This window comes from Tubulanus polymorphus, chromosome 4 (assembly GCF_964204645.1).
Source record: "Tubulanus polymorphus chromosome 4, tnTubPoly1.2, whole genome shotgun sequence".
NCBI lineage: Eukaryota > Metazoa > Nemertea > Palaeonemertea > Tubulaniformes > Tubulanidae > Tubulanus > Tubulanus polymorphus.
Window position 1 is genome coordinate 24,666,253 of NC_134028.1, and position 27,299 is coordinate 24,693,551.

General features: G+C 41.1%; 1 protein-coding gene across 1 annotated transcript in view; it reads left to right on the forward strand.

The window, feature by feature from the left end:
- LOC141903797 (ankyrin repeat domain-containing protein 17-like) overlaps positions 1-26,526 on the forward strand; it is a 37,370-nt gene extending 10,844 nt beyond the window's left edge. The window contains 22 exon segments of the mRNA XM_074792113.1: positions 170-316; positions 647-755; positions 1,084-2,229; positions 2,606-3,342; positions 3,418-3,913; positions 4,241-4,441; positions 4,831-4,976; positions 5,407-5,549; positions 6,035-6,248; positions 7,283-7,458; positions 7,987-8,048; positions 8,324-8,520; positions 18,873-19,099; positions 19,322-19,914; positions 20,436-20,547; positions 20,654-20,787; positions 20,790-21,042; positions 21,913-23,540; positions 23,751-23,933; positions 24,567-24,757; positions 24,963-25,079; positions 25,469-26,526. Of these exon segments, the coding sequence (XP_074648214.1) occupies positions 170-316; positions 647-755; positions 1,084-2,229; positions 2,606-3,342; positions 3,418-3,913; positions 4,241-4,441; positions 4,831-4,976; positions 5,407-5,549; positions 6,035-6,248; positions 7,283-7,458; positions 7,987-8,048; positions 8,324-8,520; positions 18,873-19,099; positions 19,322-19,914; positions 20,436-20,547; positions 20,654-20,787; positions 20,790-21,042; positions 21,913-23,540; positions 23,751-23,933; positions 24,567-24,757; positions 24,963-25,079; positions 25,469-25,516 (7,260 nt within the window). The 3' untranslated portion in view covers positions 25,517-26,526.
- The last annotated feature ends 773 nt before the right edge of the window (positions 26,527-27,299 follow it).

Below are 27,299 nucleotides of genomic sequence, written 5' to 3' on the forward strand. Positions count from 1 at the left end.
AATCTGATAACCTACAAATTTTATGAACATCATTAACCGAAGAGATATTTTCAATAGACTTGCGTTAACTCAATTCATAGCAATGCTCATAAATTTAAGCCTTAACTATCCAACTAGCCGCGGTTTGCGAAAGCGACCCTCTTCAATGTTTGTTTGTTTTTATTCCTAGGATGGATCGACGATGTTGATAGAAGCTGCTAAAGGAGGTCACACGACCGTAGTCAATCTATTACTAGATTACCCGAATAACGTGTTGAACACGACACCAACTGATTTAACTGCGTATACAACACCTTCTGATGCTTCCATTACTGAGGTAAATACCTGATAGTAATATCAGCGAAACTCACATTCGATGATTAAACCATTTATTTTCTGACAGTTTCATATCAGGGGTTTTTATCGTTCCTTCAAATTCCTTCTCCGTCTTTTTCGAACAAGTTTGGACAAATGTAATGTTCCTTTTGACGAGAAATTATCGTAAGATTTAAATTGCGAGTTAAAGGAGAGATTTAGTGTTGTACTGTGCACTGGTGAAAACCTGGTAGATTTTCGCTTGCAATGCTGGTAACCAATTAACTCGTAGATCGGTATTACGAGTGAATTTTTGTGAATTCACTGAATTTCCATGTTATTGTCTTTACAGTTGCCTAGAGTTCCGATGCAAGGTTTGAACAATGTAGTTCCACCTCAGGATCCGAACGCCGTCACCGTCACTGCCAACTATCCTCCAAATATACAACAACCTAATCCAGGTCAGTTATCGAAATTCATTCGTTCTTTATATGAGGGGCCATCAACAGTTGATCAAGAAGTCATAGGGAGTAGTAGTATCCAGTTCAGCAGTTATAACAAAATTTAAAATTAATTTTAATTTAAACTTGCAAACTGAACTGAAAATAATGAAGCCGAGTGCGGTGACCCCTTGCGCTTTGCGCTTGATCAAAAGGTGCTTTGAGTAAACCAGTGGACAGTTGAAATAGTAACAATTGAAAGTCCAGTATTTATGCAACTTTTCAGCCCTATTTTAATTGGTGTAAAAGGCTTTCATTCCATAACTCTTGTGTTGTTCTCAAATTACAGCTGCCCTGCCGCAGCCGGGTCAGGTGAATTTGAAAAATTTAAACATACCAGTTCGAACGCAAGAGCAGTTTCGACTGAACGTACAGAAGTCGTTGAAACGAAGTCAACCGGGCCAGCCGAGTAGTCAATCAGGCCAGCCGAATAGTCAACAACCGGTGAATCTACTGCCACAACCGATGGCGTTACCTCCGGCGCAGCAACCGCTGAATATGTTACAACCTCCTCCGTTACCGATACAATCCGATCAACTGCCGACAGTGATGACCGACTTACAACCGGACGACCTCGAGCACGGACTCGCGTTGGAGTTGGATAAAACCGACCTCGACGAGAACATGAAAGCCAGCGAACGCCTGGAGCACTTCATCGATAAGATGATGAAGAAAGCCGAGCTGTTGAACACGACTCGCGAGGAACAAATACTGAAAAAACAACAAATCCTCGAAGAGCTGCAGAAAGTCGAACGCGAACTGAAAGAGAAAGCGCAAGCGCAGCTGTTACTGAGCGCCGCCGAGAAAGGGAATAAAACCGGCGGAAACACATCGGTCGACGGTCAACCGGTCGATGTAGGCGGAGTCCAGGTCAATGGTCAACTGGTTGATCTCGGAGCGGTCCTGGTCGACAGCCAGTCGAATGATATTAATAACGACGACGGGATGACGCCCGGTGGCGACTCGGACCGACCGTTACAGGCTGTCGACGACGACGACGAATATCTAGACGAAGAGGAGGAAAATGACGAGGAAGGCGATGATGAAATGAGCATCGAAGACGAAGAGGATATACGTGAAACGACGCGAACGGAAGGCGACGGAGTCGAAGACGATTTAGACGAAGACGACGATTATGACGACGATGAAATTTTAGACGAAGATGACGATGAGGATGATGTTGATGATGATGACGATGATCTCGATGAAGAAGACGAAGACGACGATTTAGACGCGTGTTTAGACGATGAAGACGACGATGATCTCGATGATGATGATCGTATACCGATGAGCGAACATATCGAAGCGGCCGTTCTCGACTGGAGGAATTTAGGTCTGAAAATGACCGATTTGCCGATGTTTACGACCGGTCAAATAGACGCGTCGACCGGTTTGATGGTTGCCACTCCTGCCGTTACACTCCATGAAACATTGGGTAATTTACACTTTTAAACCATTCTCACCTTCCTGATAGTAAAATAAAGCGGAGAATAGAAAATTAGATTAGAAACTATTATTTACAAATTAACAAGATTTAATACGAATTATAGTAGAAAAATTAAGGCGGGTTTCAATTGGTCTCCACTGATTCTGGTAACGTCTTGAATCTTATGACTTGTCTTGTAAGTTTGTAAGTTCTGTGGCTGGGTCCCTAAAACTTGACTCCTTGAAAAGTCTTTCTAAACAGAAAATGCTTTCAAAGATGCTTCATGATTTGAGCGAGTGATGTGTTGGAATGGACTGGGCAGCAATTTACGTTGTACTCTTTCTGACTGTTTTTGGGTTTGAATTTTTTCGTATCTATTTTTCAGGAATGGCTCAACAATCGTTAGTGACGTCATCTGATTCAACGAATACCGAGTTCACGACGCAGTTATTACCGGGTCAGTCGCTCGTCGCTAGTCTGCCGGTCGTACCGCAAACGAGCGGCGTATCGGTAATACCACCACCGGCGAGCACGATGGCTGTAATACCGCCGTCGAGTACGGTGACCGTATTACCGCAAGGCGTCGCTGTATTACCGCAAACGACGACGATCTCGCTACAGCAGACGACTATTACAACCGCGCCGTTCAACACGCAGCAGATCAATTTCACCGTTCCGCAGACAAACTTCGTCAATCTGGCGGCGGTCGGGAATCCGGGCGCGTTGTCGCAGGGCGCGTTCCCGTTCCAGGCGGCGAATTTGAACCTGCAACAGTTGAATCTGGTGACATCAAGTAGTGTATCGTCGAGCGGGGTCGGCGTACAGCAGCCGCTGGTCACCGCGGCGCAATTCACGACCGCCGTTAATATGCAGCAGCAAGCCGTACAGGTCGCCGGGCAACAACAACAATCGCAGCAACAACAGGGTTCGATCGTTCAGTTGACGCAGCAACAAGCGGTACAGGTCGCGCAACAGCAGGCCGTACACGTTGCGCAGCAGAACTACCTGAACATGCAGCAGCAGTTGAAGACGCAGCAACAAGCGCAGGAGATACTGCAACAACAATTACAACAGTTAAAACTACAACAAGAGCAACAACAACGAGCTCAACAAAGACCACAGGTAACGTTCAATTCATACTGGACTCTACCGGTTAATATGACATTTTGATTTCAATTCATTACGTTTATATTTAAGGTGACTTCATCGAGTCCTACGACAACGTGTTTGCAGCCATTGTGTACAACTCAACAGGTCGTACAGAAAAAGAAACAAAAACTAAAACAGAAACAGCTTGCAGTGCCACAACAACAATCACCACAACTTGGGGATGCTGTATTGCAACAACAACAACTTGGTGTTCAAACACAGCAGCTTGGTGTTCAACAACAGCAACTCAGTGTTCAACAACAGCAACTCGGCGTTCAACAACAACAGCAACTCGGTGTTCAACAACAACAACAACTTGGCGTTCAACAACAACAGCAACTCGGTGTTCAACAACAACAACAACAACAACTCGGTGTTCAATCGCAACAACTTGGCGTTCAACAACAGCAACTCGGTGTTCAACCACAACAGCTTGGTGTTCAAACTCAGCAACTCGGAGTTCAACAACAGTTGCAGCAACAGCAACAATACCATAACTTCCAGCAGTCTATCCCGACCTCGGCACAACTACCGGCTTTTACTGGTAACTACTAGAATTTTCAAAAATCAATCTCGAAAATACATTTTCTTCCATATTGCAATGAAATGTTTGAAAAGAATTCAATTTGTTACGGATAGCACTTTTCAGAGGTTGGCAGCCCTGACCAGTTAAACCCCCTCAATTCAGATCAATTGAATTCATACTTTAATATAAACCGGATTAATTTCATCTGTCCCAACTGATTGTGATTAAGCGGAATCTACTCTGTAGAATTGAAGTTTCCATTGATATTTTAAAAAGATTTGAAATTTGTCTAGTTTAATCTTGGATTTATTGAGACAAATGGTACGATGTGTTTATGTACTATAGGAACGCCTATTATAGACGGAGTACCGATGTTAACGAACCAACAGATGTTGAACCTACCCGGTACACCTGTGATCGAACTGGACGCTGAAACCGAGAGTAATCACGATACAGCTTTAACGCTCGCCTGCGCCGGCGGACACGCCGATCTAGTTCAGTTGTTACTGTCACGAGGAGCCGATATTGAACATCGCGATAAGAAAGGTAATTCGTGAGTCCCAAATATCATAAGTGTCTATAATCAATCAGTTCCCATCTTTCTCTTAAATACTCTTATTACACTGACTGGGGTGGATCCAAGAATTTTGCTAGGGGATGGGTGTATTCTGCCATATTGTGGCTTCGCAGTAAAGAGAAATGATCCATTCGAATTTGTTGATTTATTAGGGTGACCACTTATCTGGAAATGGGAAAAAGTAAGGGAATTTTCATTTCTTTAAAAAGGTCGGGGAATAGTCAGAAGAATGGAATAGTCGGGGAAACAAGTTGAGATTGTATAATCTAACAGTTTCCTGGGTATTTGACTGTATTCATTGATCAGATTCATAGTAGATCAAGTCAGGGATAAAGCAATGCATGCGTATAATTTGTAGGTTTTACTCCGTTGATCCTGGCTGCGACTGCCGGTCACACCGACGTCGTCGAGATACTACTCGATCAAGGAGCCGATATCGAAGCTCAATCGGAACGCACGAAGGACACGCCGTTATCGCTCGCCTGTTCGGGAGGTCGTTACGAGGTCAGTTCAGTCGTCACGGTTAACGCGATAACGTTCATTCAGGGTCCCTACAATTCCTTGATTTCTTTAAAACTCTTTTCTAACAGAAATTGCTTTTAAAGATGCTTGAAACTTCTTTAATTTGAGCAAAATACCCAAATACCAGACACAGCGTTCTTTATAGGCTGAGACTTAAGAGGTGCTGTTTTCATTGTTCAGTGTAGTGTTTTGAACAGACCTCTGACTATGAAGAGAGTTGTTTCTACTCTTCCCAAGAGCTCAACTACTCCCAAAAGTATCAAAAGATATTCTCAAAATCGGACTTATTTCTCGTCCATTTTGAATCAAACTCCTATTTTTTATGTCAAATTACTTTTTCAGTTTTTTGTGAAATCTACCACGGATAATTTAGAGATATATTCTGGACCCCTTGTCCCTTCTTCATTTGTAGGTGGTTGAATTATTATTGGGTAAAGGAGCGTGTAAGGAACATCGTAATGTGTCGGACTACACCCCTCTGAGTCTGGCCGCGTCCGGTGGATACGTGAATATTATCAAATTGTTGTTGACCCACAATGCAGAAATTAATTCACGGTAAGAATAGAAGGTTCGATGAAACAAGACTTGTTTCGCAACATCTTTTTGAGTACAACCGTTCGAGATTTAACTATATATAATCAAAATCAGGTGATTTTCAATTATTTCTAAGAGTCACATTTCAATTTCAAAGACAGTTCGGAGTTAAATCATCCGAAATGAACACGATTGATAGAACACTATATCCGTGTTGACGCGATGTAGAAAGAATCCCACAATTATAACGAAAAAGTCCAAAAATGTAACTTCGAGACAGTAGTTTTGTAGTATCTCATTATTCCTGAAGATGACTATTAGGATATAGTCAAAACGTTGAAATAAACTACTATCTCGAAGTTACATGTTTTGGTTTTTTTCGTTATAATTGTGGGATTCTCTCTACATCCGAAATGAACCAGTTTCAACTGAAAGTGTCAAATTTATTTAAAACTTTCAGCTGAATGCCGATCGTATTGAGAATGTTATGTGTTTTTGTTTTTTAGAACCGGTAGTAAACTGGGTATATCACCGTTGATGTTAGCGGCGATGAACGGACACACGGCCGCCGTGAAACTGTTATTAGATATGGGCAGCGATATCAACGCTCAGATCGAGACTAACCGCAACACGGCGTTGACGTTGGCGTGTTTCCAGGGACGACACGAAGTCGTCAGTCTGTTGGTCGATAGGAAAGCTAATATCGAGCACCGAGCGAAGGTCAGTGTTTGTTGTACGTCCGGTGCTGGTTGCATTGTCCTGGCTAGGACCGGTCTAAGACCGACTTAGTTCTATAGCCTATCGGATTACCTGTTTTGTAATATAACGGGGTGGCCATGATCCTGGAAAACCTGGAAACGACTAGGAACTGATTTCTCTCAGGGAAAAAAAAACACTAGGAATTCGATTAAATTTGGTAAATATCTGCAAAACACAGGGAAATGGAGTTTATGTTGCACGCGTGTTTTCCCTCAGAATTGTGTTTCACTCCAGAGTTATGTTCCCCAGTCTCTGGTCATCAGAACAACTTTAATATCTTTGTTTCATGTGGTTGCTCTTAAATTCCTATGAAAATAATTCAGCTGAAAGTTTCAATATTTACTGGGCTAGCTTACTACTGGATCTGTCAAGATAACTATGTGGTCTTTCCTACCGATGTTCATCAGAACACAGGGAAAGTTCAGTTTTTACTGGGGAAAACCCAGCGAAAACCCAGGGAATTTGGAGGTGGACAGATTGTGGTCACCCGGTGTAATTACTCAGTAAAATTCATGGATAGCTATATATAGAATAACAGAATCTCAGGAATCCGGGCCGGAGAAGAACAGACCCAGAACTGTGAAACTGTTCCAGAGTTGAGGAAGGAGTCAACCATTTCAAAGTCTCTCATCTGTAATTGAACACAAGACTTGTAGAACTGGGTCCTGCAATTAACTGATCTGTATTCTCTTAATGCTGGGATTTTATTCATTCCTCATTGTATACATTGTGGATGCTAAATGTAAAACTTTTTGTAGTGAGATTTGGGGTTTCCCCAACAATATATTGAGAATTTAGGTTCGAATTATGTTGCAATCTGCTGCTATTGTTCACATTATTTCATATGAAAACATAGCAATTCACTGTGTAAGCATTGATAGAGAATGCAGTATAGACATCAACTCTTGAGTTGTTGAGAAATTTCAACCGGGGGTTGGCTGATTTTCAGAAGTGCCAGCTGGAGAACGCTGCTGATGAATGTGTTTATTTTATAGACCGGTTTGACGCCGTTGATGGAAGCCGCGTCCGGCGGTTACGTAGAAGTAGGTCGTGTATTGTTAGATAAGAACGCCGATGTGAACGCCGCTCCGGTGCCGTCGTCACGAGATACAGCTCTTACGATCGCCGCCGATAAGGGTCATTACCGATTCGTCGAGTTACTACTTCAAAGGTACATTTCACAACGTACTCATCATCGTTTGGATGTTTCTGATGATAATTAGAATTGATTTGATCATAAATACTTACAATTTTATTGTCCACCGCCCTCGGTTTTACGCCGAAATTTTGACTCCCAGATTACAATGATTTAGTTAATTGTCAAATATAATGATATTCGGAATCCACCATTGGTCCCAAATTGGTGGATTATACAGTGGACCGCGCTCAAGCCGGATCTTTTCGGGATGCGAAACTTTAGAGCATAATCTGAATCGGAATAAATGCAATTCATAATTAGGGACAGAAATATATTTTTAAAATGAGTTGATCAGATCCAAATTGAGCAGAGTTTAATGCATTTATGGTAGTTCTTTGTTACGACGTATCAATAGTTTGTTACTCGACCCCTCTGTTGAAATTAGTGGTTCGTTTTAGCGGTTTCTGTCCTAATTTCTAGATCAATGATAAAATATGAAGAATTGCCCATTTCTGTTAAGATGACTGAATGTTGACTAATGTTTAGTTGTTCGTGTTTCAGGGGCGCGGCTGTCGATGTGAAGAATAAGAAAGGCAATTCACCGCTGTGGTTAGCGTGTAATGGTAAATATCAGTTTCAAATAACATAAAAGTATATATACTTAGGTGAAATCTGGGAAATTATAACTCATTAAATTAACAATATTGGGTTTAATCTTAGAAAAAAACTTGTCTCAGGCCAAGGTGTTTTTATTTTGATTCGGGTCAGGCCATATTTGGCCCGGGTCAACCATACATGCACATGTGCAATTTGAGCATCAGCTCGATGTGATCACAGCCGATCTCTCTGTGACAGTAATGGTTGCGTAATATTGTCTAACTTTTCTCTCGTGTCGCAGGTGGTCATCTGGACGTCGTACAGCTACTGGTAAGCTGGAAAGCTGACATCGACAGTCAGGACAACCGTAAAGTGTCGTGTCTGATGTCGTCGTTCCGTAAAGGTCACGTGAAGGTCGTTAAATGGCTCGTCAAACACGTCATGCAGTTTCCGTCGGATCAAGAATGCATGCGTTACATCGCCACGGTAACCGATAAGGTACGTCTGCTTGTGTTGATTGTTGTTAATCTAGTAATAGATTCTGGGGATATGAAATTTACACCTTTAATATACTTCTCTCCGATCCGGAAAGGATTTTAAAAGGCACGCGTAAAACCTTGTTAGTGCCTTGAACATGTGTTCAATGTGGCTGTAAACAGCTCTGACAAACTCATGGAATCAACAAAATCAGGGAAATTGACAGATTTTACCAAAAACCTCCTAGAAAACTCAGGGAATCGGGTGATGCTATTATTGAACGCGCGTGTTTTATCAATATGTGATTCAGTGAAAAATCAAATGAATTGTAATATTTCAAACCCTTTCTCTGATTCATGCAGGGAATATTCTGTAATTGCATGCAAAAATCTGACAATCCATCGTATTTAAATCGTTTTTATGCTTGCCAGTTCTAGATGTTTTCGATACTGAAAGTTTTTCTGTCGTGAAATTTTTTAAATAAAATGATCGTTTGTGCGGATCTTCAGCGGAGATATTTTGAGATAGATATTTCTTTTGTTATCGAAAAAAAACGATTGCATTTTCTATTACGTCACAAGTAATAGATATTATGTAGTACTTTCTAAAGCCACGGGTTTTGAGATAACAGTGTTTGTATTTGAGTTCATTGTATTGTGTGAAGTGTTTGGTGGCACTTCAGTGTATCACAGCTTTTGATATACTGCCTATATCTATCGTATGTACTATGTGAGAACTATCATGTCTTAAATACATTCTATGTGACACACAGAATGTTCTCTTATCAACTGATTCATTTAAAAGCGTGCATTTTATCTGTTGTTTGGATAGACGGCCTTGAATTGTAAGCTATCTTTGCGAGTGTCAGACCGATGTGAAAAATCGTGAAAAATAACGAAAATGTGTGGAAAATTCATGAAACCCCTTTTTTATGCCGTAATCTGTAGATGTGTAGTTCAGAATTTATGCGTAAAGCTGTGTTAAAGATTCATGAAAATGCAGATTGTGATTAGTAACTGCTTATGTCATAGTACAAATTGTACTGTGACATGAAAAATGATTTCGTTTTTGTGCGAGTTAGTCGAAAGTTAAAAGACGTCTGAGTAAGGCAAGGTTTACTATATTTCTGAAAGCTTTCCGGCACTATTCGAAATTACGGCACTTTACCAAAAATCTAAAAACATGAAGAGCATTTACAATATACCATAAAACATTGAGATGTTAAGTAGATGAAAAAGATAATTGCACGTTTAGTGTTCTTCTAAGAAACGTTAGTTTTCTGCGAGAACTCCTTCAATTTTGAGAAATAGGCAATTAGGTACTTTAGAAATTATTCATCAGACTTTGCCTTAATCAGTTCAGTTGGACCAGGATCTATTTGTTACCCAATTAGGCGGTTATCAAATTAGAAACGAGTTTATTGTAACGAGTAATAATTTGCCTATGAATCTGTTGAATTAACAGTTTACTGAGAATTATCGGTGTGTTCACGAAATCACTGAGAAAAGGGTTGAAAAATCAGATAAATCTTATCAAAAAAAGGATTTTTTTGGCAGCTATTTGTATACTACATCGTAGTTAGAGCTGGTATCTGTTACGGGCGACAAGATTGCAACTGTCCGCCTACCGTAGGCCGGAGTAGAACATGGGCAGCCGTCGGGTTGCTGTTGCGAGCCGGCTTATGTCGAACCGATAGAGCAACAACTGGCGGCCTCTCGTAGGCGGCTAGTTGCCGCTAATCGGCAATAAACCCAGTTGCGTCGCGTTGCTTGTCGACATAAGCCAGCCTTAAAACATGAGAATAGGCTGGTACGTTTAGTGAGCAACAGTCGGAAAGTGGAAATCGGTTTCCTGGCAACGAACACGCCAGTAATTAACACTTATTCTACGACATACATAATGTTAAAACGGAGGAGGCAGCAGCGTCGTGTTGGTTGCTATTCGCACGCGCCGCGCTGCCATCAACTTATTACTGAACGTTATTATCGGTCTTACAATTATCACATTGTTTCACCGAGTTCTATACAGTATAGCAGGTACACTTCGCAGAAAAACTCCACGCGGTTAAAACCCGATCACAATAGTGGAGGCAGGCGCGCTGCCTGAATTATTCGCTACGCATTTATTTCGCTTCGATTATCCCGCCTGGTAGTTCGTTGGCGGATCGAACTGTGACGGACAGATCGCGACGAGTATATCTACGAGAAGAAGAAATTGATGTAGGCCGTTTTAGAAGCACGGCGTCTTTTTAAACACGACGTTTCGACGCTGCCGGTGCCGCGCGAACTGAACCGAGTATATCTACGAGAAGAAGAAATTGATGTAGGCCGTTTTAGAAGCACGGCGTCTTTTTAAACACGACGTTTCGATGCTGCCGGTGCCGCGCGAACTGAACCGAGTTTATTTCTTTGTCACAAGCCGTGTGTCTTTGTTTCTGTACGCACACGTAGAACACAGCTCACTACGTTCGCTGTCGCCACCACTGCTGCTACTGCTGCTGCTGCTGCTGCTGCTGCTGCTGATACTGTCTGTCTTCCCGGCTCTATTACTCTCCACTGCTGACTACAAAAACACACTATTCGATATTTCTTTATTCTACGCGATGATTACGAATCGGTTTATGGTAACGTATTTGTCCGTTTGTCCCGTTCGTCGTCATCGTTGTGGTCACCTTTTCGAAACAAAAATCATTAACCACCTTTATTATATGATACTGTCATCGACGTCGAAAATTTGCCTGGAATTGATCTGTTTCAATTCATACATTTTCAATTTCAGTTAAAATGTATTGTATCGTCTTTCTTTTAGAAATGGTTCGGCGTTTGTTATATAGCATCGCTTACGTTGAAAAATTTGCTAAGATTGGTTTCGATTCCTGTGTTGTCTTGATTTTTAAATGCCTGGGATTTTTTGTTTTGTTCGGAAAACAAAGAGATACTAAAATAGATCAAATCGGAAATGATTCAACTACGACGACTGTAATCACTGATTACTCATTTATGTTATGACGCTGATAACCGTTTCCGACACAGCCACATTTTCGTGCATTCATATCCTCGAGTTACTTAAATACAATAATTTTGCTGAAGTCGGTCGCCCGGTCGCTTGGATTATATATATATATATTATCATTGAAACAGGCGTCAGACTGACACCTTCATCACTCTGCAGCTAACATGAGTTCTGCATCAGACGACGACGACGACATCCAAAAATGATCCATCAATTGATAATAATTCTATACATAGAGAGATTGTTCGTGCCTTCTTTAATATTCGTTGTATCTTGAAGAAGCATCCTCGTCGTCAGGACGATATATTATCATCGTTGTAGTATTCGATTATGACTTTCATATTTTATTACGTAACAGAGAAATAGACGCGATGAAAACAGTGAGATCGATACGTTTTATTATAAGCCTGAATTATTTGAGATATTCGGAGTAAGATTTTATCGCAGCATTCACAGAAAAAGTGTGAAACTGGTGCCTGATTACAATCATATGAAGCAATGAATCTAAAATTCCACAATTGCTGAGTGACTTTAAAAGCTTGACTTAAAAATGTTTAAAAAAAATGTAAAAAATACTTCTTTAGTCTTTAATATCTAATTGAGGGATTCAAGCGATTTTTAGACTGAAGAATGGTCGACGAACCACCTGCTACATTTCTAGTATTTTTTATGAAGATTTTAAAGTCGCTGATTGTGAGATTTTATGTTAATTGTTTCGCCGCGATCTTCGTAAATCTATTGAAATTTTCTGATAATAGAAACTGATAGCAATATCTTGCGTGATGACCATCAAGAGGAATCCACACGACCTTGCAATTCCGTGAATAACTAATCTGGATGATTGTGGATCGGATATTTGTTTGCCATGTTCGAGGTAGTTTCGGCTGTCTTCATCGGTGACTGTTGTAGATATGTTGTTTATTAGTTATGACGACATGGTCTAATCGTAATAAAGTCAGGGTCAAGTCAGGGTTTGTTCACAATTAAGTAAGTGGCGTTGAATTTTCACCATGTAATAACGCTGTACACGTCAGTTTACTAGTATTCTCTAGACATTCAATGTCGAATTTCTTATGAAATGCGGATTTTCGTTGCTTTCAATGAAGTATTTAATTGGGTAAGTACGCCACGACTTCATTCATGTAGATTTAGGCTAAAATAAAATTTTAAGTTTCTTCTAATCGGGTCGGTTCATTTTGTAAACTACAATTAAATTTGTCAGCCGCTGGGTCTGTTATTGCTAGCTTGATCATGATTTTTAAAAAAAGGCGGCCGTGTCAACTTTAAAGCTCAACAGAAATGAGAAACAAGGTATCAATTTTTTAGCCTTCCGAAGTTCGGAATGTCGAACTCGTTTGTCAAAGAAGGGAAGGTTTTTCGCGTTGATGAATCATAGTCGTCAGTTCGGGCCAATCACTATGTGTTCATTAATTGTTTATTCGTTTATTTACGTGGAGACTCCGATGAAGGGTCTATTGAAATCGGCAATAGTTTTTTGTCAAGTCGGTTTTGACAACGGTAGTGAATCAACACTCTCTTGGAACTAAATATTTGAAATGAAATTCAAGATCTGTTCCAGATAGATTTGTGCCAGGTTTATGGAAGTGTTTGTATTATGTTATAATGTAAATTGGTGCGACATACCTTTGTGTTTATCAAAGGCATACAACCTAGAGGTATAGGAACTCTAGTACGAAGATCATAGAAATATAGATATTTACACAAAAAAGATTTGCTCTAACTGAAAAATTTCATAAAAATTAATGCCTCACGATATCAATGTTAGTGTTAGAAGTAACAATTCAACCGATACCAAAAGCGATTAACAATTGTATGATCCAACACTAGGTATGAAAAAATTCAACTCTTTAATAATAATAGTAATAAACTATCGATGATAAACTGTTAACTGGAGTAAAAATTTCAGACCGTATTTTTTCATTACCGGGATTTATTTAACTATCGTCACAGGTCAAACAGAGAGCTTTCAACAATATTCACTAATATACGTTAGTCTATGGTTTTGGTATATGATTTAAGGTGTCCGCCTAGCTATGGGGTCAGGTATTTTTAATACGGTAACATGCCTGAGCTGAAGTTGTTTATGAAACCGTGGACGTATATAAATCATGAAACCTATTGCAGTTGATGGTTTTATTCTGTGTTACTCGATCACCACAGGTATCCATTTACACTTGAGGAGAATCAGTGTTAACACACTACCTCTTAGATAATCAGGTGCTAACAAACTGACCAAGCAGTGGGCTTCCCGCTAACATCCTCCTGGAAAATGTTAATAATGGTTTTAATGAGCCATGAGCCATGTTATGGTAGTATAGGATAGTCTATTGATGAAGAGGTGTGCCTGAAGTTGTAATGGCCTCTCAGTTATCACATCGGTCACACCTTGTCCAGCTGCAAATGACCCACAGATCATGTGAGTACATCTACCATGTAGCTAATCTCCGCTCAGAAATATCCTGACATTTTCAGGTTTATTGTCTAATTTTGTTTATCATTAGGGGAATATCGTACTTCCTAGGAAAGATGTGGTATCTATTGGCTTTGCAGGCAGAGTAAGGAACAATGTTTTACTGTAATTATTTGATTTGGCCGTTCCAAGCTTTAGAATTTACTGCTGACCCTGAATCTGAACAGATGAAAGCGTGCCTTGTCACAGTGTCTGTACATTTATTACCGGTATTCATATGGTTTTCGGTCAGGTGTTGAAAGAATGATCTCGGAAATCCTCCTATTCCAAAAATGTGCTTCGTGATTCATGAATTATAGTCTGTGCATAATTCAAGGCCAATGCCTACACGGGATTTACATAGAAACCATAGTAAAACTGGTGTATGCGTTAAAGAACAGTGGCGCATGTTAACAGGATGAATAGGGGCGTTAAAATATTTGAGTTACTTGACAAAAGACGTTTTTATTTTGATTTAATAGTGAAAGTTGTGTACTCGGTACTGGTGTGATTAAACTGTGACCCAGATATTTATATTCAACGATAGGCTTCCTTATTCGGTGAAATCATGAAATATGCCGGTCGTTTTCCTGAAGCCTTTCATGACCCAGCTCTGTAATTGTCTGTTAGGTCAAAATTGTTGAAAGGGAACTATTAATTTAACTGGAGTGAAATTAAATGAGAGTCCATTATGGGGCTGGGTGGTATAGGTGTGGTGTTTAGTGTTTGTCAACCGCGGATTAATTTCGATGCCTTTGTGACGTGCTTAACTCGGTGGATAATGTATTATTCCTCTATATCCATCTGGTCTTCATCATCGCCATCACTGACCGGGGTGTGTGTCAGTTACCGGCTGTGTGTTAGTTACCGGCTGTAATCGTTTTAAGTGTATAAGAAGAGATGATCATCGCTAATAATAGGATGCATCCGACCCCGATATGAGATTAATTGACAATCTATGTCGCGTTGATTCATGAAAGGCGCGCACTGCGCTGATTTTTTTGACCTCGAAATGCGTGAGGCCTACTTCTGCTTTAGAGGATTTTATTTTTTTTTCTCGGGGGCGATTATTTGTAGGTCGGTGTCACTCCGAAGTTCTATCGACATCAGTTTCAACATTTCAATTTGATGATCAATCTGACCCTCAATTGCTTCATTTGTGAAATAAAAACTATGATATAATTTCGCGATGTTATCTCTGGGTCGGTATTTTATAGGTCACTGTCACTCTGACGGTTTCGTTTCTGTCAAACCAGCTGCCTGCCTACCCTCTGACGAGCGAGTGTGAAATGAACCGGTCCGTTGAGTTTGAATACACTGCTGTGTACAGCGATGAATGGCGTTCTGTGATTGGCCGAAATAGCGGTTTTGACAGGCCGGGTTTTATGCTAATGAGGCTGATTCATCACTGACGCTGCTGTGTGTGAAGCTATAGCCGTGCTTGTAAACATTACCGCGGCTTATAGCAGTTCAACTCATACGCCTTTTAACCGAAGAGATTTTAAAACCGCTGTCGGTTCTTCTTAAAAAAAAAAAAACAATGGCTTACCGGCTTTTATGTTCGAATGTCCGTCAACCGACGACTGTTTCGACGGCTCAGGATTTTAAACTGATCACGCATAGAGTGAATGAAGTTATACAGAGTCTCAACTCCGACGTGAGTATATCATCATCAGAGCGCTGCTGGATATATAGGTGTCAGAGATAGAGAATTGGGGCGCGGTGGTTCCAGGCGTTCTATCCACGTCCACCGCCCCGGTTTTCATCGCCGAACGGATTAAGTCGGCATTTTTTACGGATTTCCATTTCGAAAATTGTTCGGTAATGTTCGGATTTCCATTTCAAGGTGGTTGACCCAGATTTATTTCTATCTATGTGTGTATGTGTGGATGGATAATATAATCCAAGATGGAGGCAAGTGCAGCATCGATTATTAAAAGCTGACAGCTGTCAGTGGAGGCGCGCGAGAGGGAGAGACCACATCGCTTTGTTGTTATCGGACTATTCAAATTCTTTCGCAGTCGGTAATTACATTGTTTGTTAGCCTAGTAGAATTTTCACGTAGGATATATTTTCAACAAACAATTTTTTTCACCCTCTGCCTTCTATTTTAATTTTGATAGCGAAAATTAGTTTCGAGTGAAAATTTGAAAATTAATTTTATCAGCTTTTCATTACTAATTAGTTAACGTGAAACCCGTCGTAGGTTTAGATGGGGTTTTTGTTTAGACCGGGAGTGTGGTTGTTTGATAGTTTTTTTAGAGCTTGGTTTGTATTATTTCACAATCTCGACCACGGTCGATTGCCAGGGCTAGTTGTTGTCAAACAATACTCGACAATGAGGCAGCCTTCATGTATTATGATAATGAGCGTCATAAAATTTGCTGTTTCAATTTCGCTTTTAACCCAGAGAAGAAATGCATCGAATTCAGAGAAATAATTTTGCCTTAGTTCCGTTTCACTGCTCGCTTTAACAGGTGAGGTAGTTTTCAGAACGCGGCAGTCAGAATTTCCAGGAAGCATTGTGAACCTGTTCTATTGGTGGTGCTGTTTCTGTCTATTGCGTCATAGAAAGAAATGTCGAAAAAATTGATTGAACTGCTGCCAAACGTGTTGTTCATTGTAGTAATCACGTACGCACTCTTGCGTGCCGGGCGGGGATCCAGGAATTCTTTACCGCTGACTAGGTCGAAGTATTGATTGCTGAATAAATCGTGATTGGTAATTGCTTTATGAAACTATGAGTAATCAAAATCGAAAATGTGTGACCTAATACGAGATGACGCCACTCACCCAGAAAACCTTGACAAATCTGAGTGAATTGGGAAAAATCCTTAAAAAACTTGAGATATTTGATGGATTTTTTTTTTAAACCTGGAAAACTAATTTTGGTTATTTCGGAGTAGTTTCTATATCATCGCGCAGTTATTATGAATTTCGAATCATCAAATCAGATGGGATGAATGATTTCAATTTGTCATCACATTTCCTAGTGAATAGAAAAAAGTCTCTGCATTTATATCAACTTGGGGAATATAGCCCTGGACAAATCCGGGAATATTAAGGGATTGAAAAAAGCTGTCCACCTGCTTGGAAAATAAACTTTCACTATTTCATTGCGATCATTAGAGTAGTGACCACCCACCTGCCTTGTTTGCGGGTTATTGTTGACAATAGGAATTCTATGAATAGGCCAGTGCTGTAATGTCACAGCTGTGAATTTCAGTATCACACGAGACAAAGAAATTATCGTAAACATTTCGATTTGAATTCAATCCTGCTTTTAGCTTTGACGATAAGAGACTTTCCGTAAGGAAATGTTACGCGTTGTTTTTAAAGCCATCAACTATGCCAAATGTTTGTAACAGTTATTAGGGTTATTAGTACTTGCTATGAAAACAATGCATTCAGATGCTTTACATATGGTAGGTACACAGATCGTTTAGCTCAATACTGCCTGCTTTCACGGATTTATGCGGAATGAATTGAAATTCAGTACTAGATCTCTAATTCGTATTCATAATACTTAACAATACAATTCATCATGAAATTATGAGGACTTATCGACAAAACACAGCTGTTAGTGACATGACATATGTAGGAGGCTATGCGCAGGCTTAAGAAACCCGATTAAAATGGATAGATCTATTGTTGAAGTATTGCCGCAATAATAGTTAAGAGGTGAATAGGTTAAAAATGAAGCCACATATATTGTCTGCAGTGTATAGGGTTACATTATTTATATGAAATCTGTATAGTGATATTTATATACAGACAGTGCAGTGTGTTGTGTGTGTATGAATGTGAGTGCTACAGCGCTGCCTACAACCAGTAACTAGGCCGGAATCTCTATCTATCTCCTAGTACTACTCAGTGTGTGAATTTGCTAGTCTGACATTTTATACAACAATACATTCATGCCCGTCATTATTTATTGATGGGTCATTTATTTTATATTTATCTGGTCGGATTGGCCTATTTATGTTGATGAATTTATGATGAGAGATCCCTCCAGCCGCGTGGGGCGCGGCGGGCAGGTTGGCCGGTTGTACAAAACAAGGCTAGAGTATGATATAATTAGACTGTTAATACCGATATATGCCGATTCATCATTTTATCAATGACATTTCCGATAAGCTCCTGAGAACTGTGTGAATTATTGGCTAACTAAGAACAATGAGAATTTGTGAATGACTTAAATTGTGGGCACTCAAGAGTGAAATATTAACATTATTCCAGGGTTGGATCCAGGGGTATTGTGTGGATCCAGGGACATGTCACATTAGTCATGAAATTCGAAAAAATGGCACCTGCGAATAAACAATTGATTGGCAGGTGCTGATAATATAGCTGGTCTGTGGTGCAGAATATCCAACAGTACTTCATTTCTGGATGGATGCATGTGTGTCCCTGGATCTACATCCAGCTTTCAATGAAATACAATTTTAATCGCATGATATTCAGTTTCCGCCCTTTTAGATTCAGAATACATGTATTATAGACATTTGGTATGACTGGACTCTGAAATAATAGAAGGTTCAGCTATTTATTTATTCATTCTCCTATTATATTACAATGATATATAGGTCATTATATCGAAGTAGGAGTGCTGATACATTACAAGTTCTGTTGCCCATCCAACAACTTTGTGGTCCTAAATCATAAAAGCAGTCTTAAGATTTAAGGCTACTTTCCGACCTTTAGCTATGACTGCCTGTTGGGGCTTTATTTTTAGTCGAGGCTGAAGTGTAAGTCCATCTTGGTTCCACGAGTCCTAAGTAAATAGGCCGAAGTCTCGACTGGAACTGGGCCGAGGGCTTGGTTAATTGGCTGGTTAATTACAATACGTCATCTGTTTCTAACGTAGATTTCTTCTGTATATGTGTTGTAGGACTTATTAAAGAAATGTCATCAATGCATGGACATCATCGTGAGCGCGAAGGATCGCCAGGCGGCCGAGGCCAACAAAAACGCGTCGATCCTACTCGAAGAGATCGACATGGAGAAAAGCCGCGAGGAGAGCAAGAAAGCGGCTCTCGCTCGTAAACGAGAAAAACGCAAGAAGAAACGCAAAGAAAAACAAAAAGAGAAGGAAGAAAAAGAAAAAGAGCAAAACAGGTGAATAAAGAGGATGGGATCTGATTCAATATTTGCTATATGTGTAGGACATAGGCTTATCTAGGTCAAGGTTATTGGTATTGCGACGTGACGTGCTATTGTTTTTAGCCGATATTTATAACCTGCCACCCCTTGAATAACATGATAAATCATTCCAATCTGTGTGAAAGAATGCGACGGTCGTTTGTTGAAATAATGTCGAACCTGATTTGATATTTTCAGTAAAAATTCTTCACCGGAACCCGAAAAAGAGGACAAACCGGAAAAGGATGAAGACGACGAGGAAGATGAAGAGGATGATGAACCTCCTCCAGACGCGCCGCTGCATCTCGTGCTCGAGCCGCCGGCTGCGACTGTAACCGCTACGACCGGTACGACGCTAGTCACCGAGTCTACTCGTAATATCAGAAACAAGAAATCACAACAATCGGCGATACAAGTTACCGCGGTCACGACATCGTCCGTCGCCGCCGCGTCCCCGAGAATCGCTTCGTCTCAACAATCGGTTAAAGAGGTCGTCGCCGTGACGACCAACAACAACAATAACAAATCGCGTAATAAAAATCGGCAGCGCCGCGGCGACAAGGCGGAGCGCGCGGCAGCGGCCGCTCGAGAGAAACAACATCCGCCTGCAGCGGAGGTGTCGGTGAGCATGACGAGTTGCAGCGACCGCGTACCGACGTTAACAACCGTTACGACAACCCGATCAGCAGGTGGCGCCAGTGGTAAAACTAACACCAGCACCGTTCACTCGACGAAATCACAGAAAAAAGGCAACAATAATAACGCGAACTCGGTGTGCACTAGTACTACCGGTAAGTGTATATCTTACTGTATAAACAGGGCGCGGCTTATTACCTGCAAATCAGGCAATTTTGTTAAAATAAAAAGAAGAAAAGAAAGAAAAATAAGAATCAGGGAAAGTCAGAGAAATTTGTGAAGATAGTTTGATTGTGTATTTAATGGAACAGTTTTGGTTTTATGTACTTGGCTCTTTCAACTGATTGGATTCTTGGCAGATCAATTCAGGGAACGAAAAACAACTTGTATGTCAGGGAAAGGTGAGGGCAAAAAGCAAATCAAATGTATCCGCTATTAGAAGGAAATCCACTGCCTGGTGGATGTTAGGGGTTCGGTACCTGTGAGATTACTTTCACGGGAATAAATGTAGGAGTTGCTTATGACAACCTTTTCAATGAAGCAATGCTTGAGACTAATGATAATCAGATTTAATTATGAAACCATGAAAGCGGGGTCTCTTGAGTATCAATCATTATCGAGGTATATTTAGCGATGAAGATAATTAAATCTCACTTGTTGTGGTTATTATTTACAGGTATCGGTGATCTGGATGATTTCGGTACTCTGCCTGCCAAATATAAACTGTTACCCAAAGAAGAAAAACTCGTTAAAAACGCTAGCGATCGTAAATTAAAAGTGAATTCGGTGTAAGTATTATTGGTATGATTCGGTGTTAATTCTACGTGTTATCGAATGAACGCTAACCCGACCGATTTCATGCATGAATTATCACGATGTTGAATTGATTTTCAGAGATAATTTCGAAGGTCTAGCGCCTTTATCATCACCAGGAAAGCCGGGTAGCCATAAGGGTAAAAATTCGATATCTAGTCCTAGTCGCGCTGGTCAAAAAACGAAAGAAGACGGCTGGAAAGAAGTGATTCGAAAGTAAGTAAACATTCATTGGAGGTTAGGTTATCAGGGATGAGAATTCAAAGGCTTCAGATCGTGATTCATTAAGAAACACTTTCACTAACGCCGGAATGTTTTTGCAGGTCAAAGAAAGTAGCGGTTCCAGCGACTGCTATAAGCCGTGTGATTGGTCGAGCCGGAGCTAATATAAACGCTATACGGGAGGTTACCGGAGCTCATATAGAGGTCGATAAACAGAAAGGAGGAGGTGATCGCACTATTACTATCAAGTAAGTGTGAAAAATTCAATTGATTTTACAAATTATCGGTTATAACTAACTGATTACCGGTACAGTTGTTTGAACATGGACCCAGTTCCACTGTTGTGAGTTAGAGTTAACTCTAGTTGGGGTTGGGGTCCCTTGAAAATTAGTAAGAATTGGATCCCTTTCTGAGCATCTAGCGACTCCAAATCTAAATGATCAGCTATTGTTAGCCAGTACTGTAGCAGTTTTTACAAGTGATGAGAATTCGAAAGGTTAAGACTGACGCATGTTGATCATTCTTGTGGCTTTATTGGAGGACTTTGACGTCATTGAAGGAAATTGAAAAAAAATTCTAACTAAAGATCCGAACGCTTCTACTGATTCAGACACACGTGGAGCGTCGACCTTATTTTGTATTTGGGTTCGCCTTCTGCCTCCGCTTACAAATTGAATATTTGCTGTTGTTTTGTGGATATTTATAGAAATCTGATAAATTACTTCAATGGCTTCAGCTGTGTCTCGATAATCATATGATAGTGACGATAAGAATCTGGGCTTATATAGACCTGAATTCAGCCAGGCTTCTCAGAGCTGATCCAACCATATTTCAGATACTGCCTGATCAGATACTGTACTATCACACTAGCTACTCCTGGGTGGAAAGAGGTTATGAGGGTGAAGCCTGCCCGAGGACACTCCGGTTATGAGTGGAATTCAAACCCACGACCTGATTTTAAGTGGGAATGGTTGGCACTGAAAATTTGTTGGACTTATCTGAGAGTCGCAAAAATAATTCGGCAAACATCCGAGTTAAACGGTTATCTGGTTGAGTTTATAGGATCTGACTTCAGCACAGTTTGATGAATGTGCTATAAACGATTGTTTATTTTGCAGGGGTTCGGCGGAATCAACACGTCAGGCGCATACACTGATAACAACATTAATCAAAGAACCTGATCGCGATCTTATCGAAATACTACCAAAAAAAGCGAAGATTTCTCAACAACAACAACAGCAGCAGCAGCAGCCGGTTATCAATGTGTTCACCGTACCGACGACTGTTCAACAAAATGGCGGTCAAACGAGTCCACAGGTCGGTCAGAAATCGATGAAATCCGCATCGGGTGGAACCGGGTCGTCGGATAGCGGTCAGAAACTGGCTCGTCGCACGAGTAACCCGTCATCCACGCAGGTCTGGTCGATTCCGACATCGACGCCAGCCGCCGCCACCGCGTCTCACAATAAACGCGGTAAACCGGTGAACACGGTGATACCGTCGTGTGGCACAAAGAGTCCCGGAGTCGTATCGCGTCAACTATTCACCGCCGATAAACTGACGACGTCGTCGACGATGATAACGACATCGGCGAAGACGACGATCACGTTTACCGCGTCGTCGGGAGTCTCGAGTCCTCATCTCGTTACTACGTCCGCCGGTATCGGTATGATCACCAGTAAACCGACCGGATTTGCGACGAAAATCCAACCGGTGATGTCATCATCGGCGACGCGTTGCGATCATACCGCGATTAAAACACCCGGTCAGCCGATAATACACGCAGCGGTGCACCAGCGTAATACATCGTCACCGGCGCCGGGAGAATACTCGCCGTTTAATAATCTATTCAGTCCCGTCGCTGATCAGGTGCTCGGTAAAAAAGATGGCGACATCGGCGAAAATCGGATGAATTTCGCGAGCGTCGCCGCGGCCGGTGTCGTTTCGACGACTTCCTGTTTGACGCCGACGCCGTCTTTATCACCGCGCGATCTCGACGTCGATCCGATACTGCAGGCGAAGGCGCCCGGTTATAAACCGTGCCCGCAGCAGCGCGCCGCGTCGCCCATGTTCCACGACGCGAACATGGCGAAAGCGCCCGGTTACAAACCGCACGGTCTTCATCACCCGGGCGCGCCGCCGATGTCCAACATGTCGAATCTATCTCAACAATCGTTAGCCAATCAGCTTCAGACGTTGCAGCTATCGATGGCGCAATTACAACTAGCGGCGGCGAATATGAACATGCTCGAGGCGCAGAAAGCGCCCGGATATCATCGCGGAATGTCGTCCGGTTCGGCGCACGGGTTCCTCGGCGAGTTCTCTTCGCACACGGGTCTCGGCACGACGATCGTACCGACTCGTGACGAGTACACCACCCCCGATCAGCCCATGACGCTGCCCAAAATCGAGAGCACGTTGAACCCGAACGCGCCTGATTTCACGTCGCGTATGAACATGACGAATTTCCAGCAGAACCCGGCCGCGTTTTACAAACAGAACCTTCTGTCGTTTAACAATGGTTCGTCGCCACGGCAGCAGCAGCAGCAGCAGCAGTCGGGGGCGTCGGGATTCCCTCAACATCGGTCGGGATTCCCTCAACACTTCGGCTCATCGTCGCAGAATGAATTCGCGAACAGTTTGAGCGTAGCGCCGGGACCGAGACCCAGTCAGTTCTCTCCGTTACCGCCAGGGGGCGGTGGCCGATCGAGTAGTAACAACAATTCGTCTCTCGGTTCGTCTTTAGGTAAGTTACATAGAAACTCATGAGGTCAGGTTCAGCCCGACCGGGGTCGAAATTCGGAAAATCTTGGAAATTTCAACAACAAAATTTTTGAAATACATTTTAAACTTCACGTACCGTGGTTCTGGGATGTCAACTGCTCGCCCGTGATCTTTCTTGAAAAATAATTTGTATGATATCAATTAGTGAATGATATTGATTGTTTGTTTCTAGAAGAACCACACGCCGTGAATTCACACCTTACCGAATCAGTTCCTAGTCCGAGTCGATCTCCAACTGAAATAGACGATCGAAGGTTCCCTCGTCCGATCGGTAACGAGCGCGCTCATAAAAAACCGGTTTCTAATCAGTTCGGTTCGGCGATGGGTGATGTGCCTCTGTGGATGTTTGGTCCAGGTATGTGTCGGGGTTACTGCGATCTGGGTTTAAACGATCTGGGTTTTCACTTGAATTAAACTTCACGATTTTCAAATCATTAAAAATGTTGAATCAAATCGGTTAAACCCCTGAAATATTTCAAGTTCAATATCCCAGGGTTTCCGTTAATTGCGATAAGGGATCATTTCATTTATTAGGTACGCATAACATTTGAATTTTTCAACCCCTCCACGCAAAATCGGCCATTTTTTCATACACATTAAGCATCACAGTACGCAATTGCACTGACTCTTCCCCCTCCCCTAATGCGTACGTAATAAATGAATGACCCCCTAAATTCATGGTTTTCACTATTAAACATTCCACCTTCCACGGTGCTGCTTTGTTTGGTTTGAATTAAGAGTAGCGCCATCTATCAGATGTCTATCAAATGAAATAATGGCGAGGACGTATAAATATGTGCGACACGCTCGGGTGAACGTTGTTACGTTGACATAAATAGATGCCCTAAACCTTTACTACAGATTAGTCGGGGACCCACGAAACCTCTAAAATGTTGATCTCATCGGAAGAAAGTCTTCTTGCGTTTTGTTAAAAAATTGCGTTGTGAAAAACGAAACGACGTTTAATGCGTTTATTTCTTGTTAGTAGATGTGACGTCTGATTGGTTAACGAATACATCGTCGGGTATATCTACCGATGCGGGCTCGAGCGGAGTTTTATCATCGCTCGGTTCATCGGCCGACGATCGACCTCATAGTGCACCCGGTAATCCTGCTGTTATGTCTAGTTTTCTCAATCCGACCGGTTTATCGGAACAAGCGTTAGAACAGGCTTTACAGGTAAAACACGCATCGAATCGTGGGCACAATTTTCTAAAAGAAAAGTGATCTTTTGGTGTAAAAAAATTAGCATGGACCATGCTTTGTAAGGCTTTCTGATCTTTTGGTGTAAAAAAATTAGCAGAAAGCCTTACAAACCATGGTCCATGCTGGATTACAAGATATAGTTTGAATAGTCAACTATTTTTCAATATTTTCATTGCAGGCGCCGGCTTTGATGATGGCAAATTTTGCGAATTCAAACGGTGGGGTAGGGTCTATATTTCCTGGTACGGGGACGTCGTCCGACGCCAATGAATCGTCTTCTTTATGGGAACCGCAGGTAAATTATACAATAATTCACTGAATTGACTCGTGGCAAGTGAGGATTGCGACATGTTCCGTTAGTTTTACGCGTAGTTAACTCAGTTGGCGCTTCACTTTCAATCAAAATTTAATCAAAATTTTCTCATTAGTTAAAAATCAATTTTCAGTGAAATTTGTACCATACACCGAGTAAGAATGAAAGTTAAACCTATGATGAATCGTTTGATATTATTCGGTTTCAAGAACCTAAAAAATCCAGTTCAAAGTTCATTGAAAATGATCTAATTGTCGCTACCTTAACAAGATTAAATATGCTTGTAGCGCCATCTGGTGTTTTCAGTCGGTACTACATTCAAGCCGAAATTTATAATCTTTATTGATAGTGTAAATCATTGATTGTTGTAGATGTGGAACTCGACGAGTAACTGGAGTGAACAACCACCTGCGATGTAGTTTCAACTCCTCAACAATTATATACAGACAGACATTCATCCTAAATTAATGACTATTGATAATAATAATAATAATGATAATAAATACTGTGTTTTCTCAATGTGCTAAAACTATGGATAATTTAATCACACACGTGCAATTTAGAAATTGGTTTATCAGTGCATTATACCTTACACCAGCTACTAGACAGGGCATACTGCTTAACTGCGGACAGCTTACCGGTAGTAGACAGCGATGTTGGTCTAGCAGACAGCATTGTTTGGTCTAGTAGTTAGTGATATTGCGTCTTTATAGACAGTGATGTTGGTCTAGCAGACAGTCTAGTTGACAGCAATGTTTCAAACAGTAGACAGCGCTGTTGGTCTAAGGAACCGTCTGGTAAGACAACGATATCATTGGTCTTCATAAAAGACTGATGTTGGTCTAGCAGTCAGTCTAGACAGTGATTTCGTCTAGTGGACTGGCGTTGCGTCTTATTAGACAGCGATATCGCTAATAGTTGTGTATGGAATATAATTGAGTATAAACACTGCTCATGTTTGATCGTAATTATTCAACATTGTTGTCGTATTCAGTCCTCTCGATTATTGAGACTTCCGTGTGTAATGAAAAAAAAAACGAGACTCGTATATTTTGGTCCGGATGATAAGATTCTTCTGCGTGTTGAATTTTAATTAACAATCTTTATCTCGTAAAAATAGGTATAATAATAATAATTATGATAATAATAATGATGATGATGATTTATGTGTACGGTAGGACGAATTATTCTTTTTATTTCATGGACGAAAAAATTTGACGTCGGATCTTTCGAGAAGGAAGTTCTCTGCGGCGATCATTCGAAAATTTCTTTCGGCAATCACGAGATACAAATCGTAAAAAAAAAAATTTATGTGGTTAAGTGATTGTTGAGACTTATTTTCTTGCTTTTGTTACCATGGCGATGGTGACGTTAATGTAAAACTGCATATACTACAATAAAGATAAATTAGCCTCAAACTAAAAAACAGTGAAAAAGTATCGAGTTTTGTTGAATGATAGTGAGAAAACATCTTTGATTTGGTTAGTGATACCCATACAGTTACTGCGTGAGAAATGCTGAACCAAATCTGGTTTAACTGCAGTTCAGATTGGCTACCATCAAGAAGAGCAGTTACTCTGTAAACTGAACATATGACCAAGAGAGGAGAGTAATATGGACCACTGTACTTTGAGGCCCCCACTGTACTTTGAGTCATTCTCTGCTGCATCGTAGCTGCATAATATCGATGGGAGACTGGCTGGTATTCATTTTCTGGCAGTAAATTGGAATAAAAGTGGCATGTTCAAGATTGAATTGCAGATAGTTTACTGGTGAAAGTCGCTTACAGTGTGTCACATCTTGACAGTTATAAGTGCAGCCATTGGAGGTGAATCTGTGAGCTGTACAATACTCTTATTGTTTATAAAGTAAGTGAGCGGATGAACACACTGAATCTCCCAGTAATAAGTTAGTTCACGTATTCACCGCAATAATTGGGGCAGCACCTGACGGTTAGGATTTACTGCAAACAGTAGTGTCTAAAAAATCTACTGTGGCAGGCTAGTAATAGGTTAGTTCACGTTTTTGCCGTTGATATGTATAGGGGCAGCACTTGACGGTTGGAACCTTACACCGACTGCGGCATGCGAGTTATGTGGATTTTGTCCTCAAGAGGAAAAACACATCAAAACTACATCGTTTTACTTAAACGAGATTTCCATAAGATAATTTACAACTGAAGCAATTTTCAACAATATCAAA